Raw genomic sequence first — 3451 nt, forward strand, 5'->3', positions numbered from 1 at the left:
GTCCTGAAACAACCTTCTAAAATTATAGCCGTAGTGATTATTTGAGTTCATTTTGTGGTATTTTGAAAACGTTTCTACCGTAAAATTGTAACTTTTTTCACTGTAGTTCACAAAATGATATTAAAAGTATACTAATTTTATGTTAATTGTATTGTTTTCTAGGATATGATTGCATCACAAGCTCTCGAGAGGAAACTACAATGGGTTTTTTTTTCTTCTTCCAAGTGGATTAATATGTGACGTCAATGGGAATAATTAGAGGCAGTTTCGAGCACGGGACGGTTTAATTTCGAGTGTCTAGAACTGTTATCTCAGAGAGACAGCCGATAGAATTTGAGGGTTATTTGAAGTTTAGATCACGTGATGAATTAATCTCAACAAGATAGGAACTGATTAATCTCCCATGCGTCATTTCTCTCTGAGACGCTGAACTGAAAAGAAGTGCATCGGCTTTGCTCTCGTCATCTACCGTAAACATGGAAAAACGATCTATTGGTAAGCATTATTTTATTAATACTATTACTATTTCAATAGACAAAGGCTTAACATTTTCATTTTCTATAGCCGAGACACATACCGTATCCAAACGCAGGGGCCAAGAAAGACGTATCAACATAAAAATCACGTTAGGAGGATCAGTCTACATTTCTTTTGGTTTCGACGGATCAAAATTACAAGTTCTCTTCTTCAAAAAATCGAACGAAAATATTCTGTTCCTGACCTCCGAAGCTTTCACCAATCTACTCTCTCTTTGGGGAGAGCTTTTCGCCGCTACGCAAACCGGAGCATCGTCTCTAACCCACAACATCATCGACTATCACGGCAACATCGTATCCGTCGTCGCCACGACCAACAACATCAAATTGAACTCTGCCTACGGTCATGTTCTGGATCTGGGAGCTCGCGAAATCGGTGAGTTCCAAAAAAAAATTGATTTTATTCGGTTTCAAATAAATCTTTTAAACGAACATAAAAATGTTATCGAATGCATGTACTTAGCTATTGTTAAAAACCTTAAAAAAATTCACGAATTATTATATGGAAAACCTTTCGAGGGTTTATTTTTGTACCCAGATCAATTTAATTCGTACCATCAAGTAAAATCTTATTTTGGCTGTTTTAAATCACCCTCGGAAGTACAACAAGATTTTACTAATTTACTCGTAGATAATCAATTAACCTGTAAACTTAGCTACTTTAATTTGTTTTCATTGTGTAATGCACAAGATAACCATCTAATGGAATATCTGATAGTACCTACTAACATGTAAACAAAGTTCTAAAATAAAATAAAAATTAATTAAATTGAAAATAACTTGTTATTATTGCCTAGAGATTAGAAATTAAGGAGTTCTGAAGCGATAAGCAAACGGGTAAAAATCTAATCTCCAGATATATGCACGAGGAAAACAAATTCTGGAGAATGGGGATGGGGGAAAGCAACTGGTGATTAGAAGGGATGAAAGCAATGGGGGAAAGGAGCTGGTGAACGAGAGATAAAGTATCCAGTGAATGGGGATGGAGGAGAGAATCTGGTGATTAGAAATTCTGGTGATTAAGGGAGGAACGCAATGGGGGAAAGGAGCGGGTGAACGAGAGATAAAGTATCCAGTGAATGGGGGTGGGGGAGAGAATCTGGTGATTAGAAATTCTGGTGATCAAGGGAGGAACGGGAGAGGTGCGGGGGAGAGGCGCGGGTGAACGGCGGGAGCCAAACTACAGCTTTGTGTCCTTCCGGTGATTGAGAATGAAATTCTCAATCACCGGATGGCCATACCCCTCTCTCGCACTCGCTGGTTATGACTTTCAGGAATGACGGCATCTTCTTGGGTACGGTATTTAGTTGTGCCCGGCGCCTCCACCACGTGTTAAGAAATTATGAGACGGTGTCTAAGTTTAACTGTGAAGAACCCTGTGCTCTAGTTCCCAACCGCACTCGTACTCGTGAAACTAATCAACAATCCTAGGCATTGAATCGTTTAAGCACGAAGGCGTCGGTACTCTCCGCCCTATCGCCATTTACACTGGCTATTTATATCGAGTGAGAGCGCAGCGGGAGGGGGGTCGGAACAGGTCACACAATTTATTAAAAAATATATTTACAAAGGTTATTCATATTTACAGGTAAAAGGTCTAAATGTTATTTTTATCTTAACAATATATATTTGTTCTTCTAATATTACAAGTATTTTTCTTTTTTTTCTTTTATCTTTCTTTGTTAATATAATATTAACCATTGTTCATCTAAAAACTGTGTATTTACTATAAAAATAAGAGGGCTATAAGTCGCAAGATGACTTGGCCCCCTAACCCCATTGTAAAAAAACATAAAACAAAAATAAAAAATTTGAATTTGAATTTGACGGCGACGACACTTGGCCCTCGTCCGACTTTGACGATTAGCGGACCATACCGCGGGAAATGGGTGAAATGCCAGAAATGGCTTTTTTCAATGGTTAGGTTAGATTAACTTAGTTTAGTCTACAACTATTAATACATTCGTCTCGTACCCTACGTCATTCAAAACTAGTATTGGGGCAGATGTAAACTACAGCCCTTTAGGTTAGTGAAATGAAAAAATAAGAGGCTCTGTTTAAAATTCATTATGTATGTCTAGGAACTTATTTGTCACTAAATAACAATGATACACATTTGGCTTTTTCATTTATCGAGGCTGCCATCTAGGATTTTCTTAGCTTTTCCTGACAACGCATTAATCCTGACAACGCATTAAATTTTTCTCGTTCTATTAAGTTACTTTCCTCCAGTGCAGTTTGTTTTCCCCTGTAAATGCTGTTTTTTGTATCTTCTATATCTTTTAAAGTTTCTGTTGCTTTCTCATAACTATCATTATTTTCTGTCCGAGCATCCTTTCCTAAATTTAAAAAAGGTTAATATGTTTCCTTACTAAAAAAAATGAAGGCTGGATAAAGGCGGTCAGCGCCCGGGGACACTCATCACTTTGTGCCCACTTAAAAAATATTTTATACTATGGGTGTCTTAGAAAAACTCAAATTATGATGCGCCCCCATTTCGCTGGAGCCCGGGGGCAGTGGCACCCCCTCGACCTTTAATCCGGCCCTGAAAAATACTTGTAAAAATTTAAAATAACTTTTTCTTTTGTAAGGAGAGCAATATTGGTCATCTCTCTGCGCTGATTCCTGTAATAACACCTATTTATTATCTAACCACTTTGTACTGGTTTGCTAATATTTAAATTAGCACTACATTCTCCTAAACTTGGGTCAGGGTCATATGTTTCAAATAGAGATCGGCGGAGCAGATAAATTAACTGGCGAAAGTTCAATTAATCATAAAAATTTCGGTTAACCGTTTATCCATGGATATTATCCATGGACAAAATCGATTTAATATAAGAAAAAGCCAAAAATAACTGATTATTTTTTGGATAATTTTTGTTAATGGATATTATCCAAACAAACGGTTAATT

General features: G+C 37.1%; 1 protein-coding gene across 1 annotated transcript; it reads left to right on the top strand.

The window, feature by feature from the left end:
* Positions 1 to 254: 254 nt before the first annotated feature.
* LOC149943326 (uncharacterized) lies at positions 255 to 3158 on the top strand. The gene is made up of 3 exons (XM_090175679.1): positions 255 to 495; positions 565 to 991; positions 3128 to 3158. The coding sequence occupies exons 1-3, from the start codon at positions 477 to 479 to the stop codon at positions 3156 to 3158; spliced, it is 477 nt and encodes a 158-aa protein (XP_090031805.1). The 5' UTR covers positions 255 to 476.
* The last annotated feature ends 293 nt before the right edge of the window (positions 3159 to 3451 follow it).

This window comes from Leiobunum rupestre, chromosome 5 (assembly GCF_980474605.1).
Source record: "Leiobunum rupestre chromosome 5, qqLeiRupe1.1.hap1, whole genome shotgun sequence".
In the NCBI taxonomy this organism is placed as follows: Eukaryota; Metazoa; Arthropoda; class Arachnida; order Opiliones; family Sclerosomatidae; genus Leiobunum; species Leiobunum rupestre.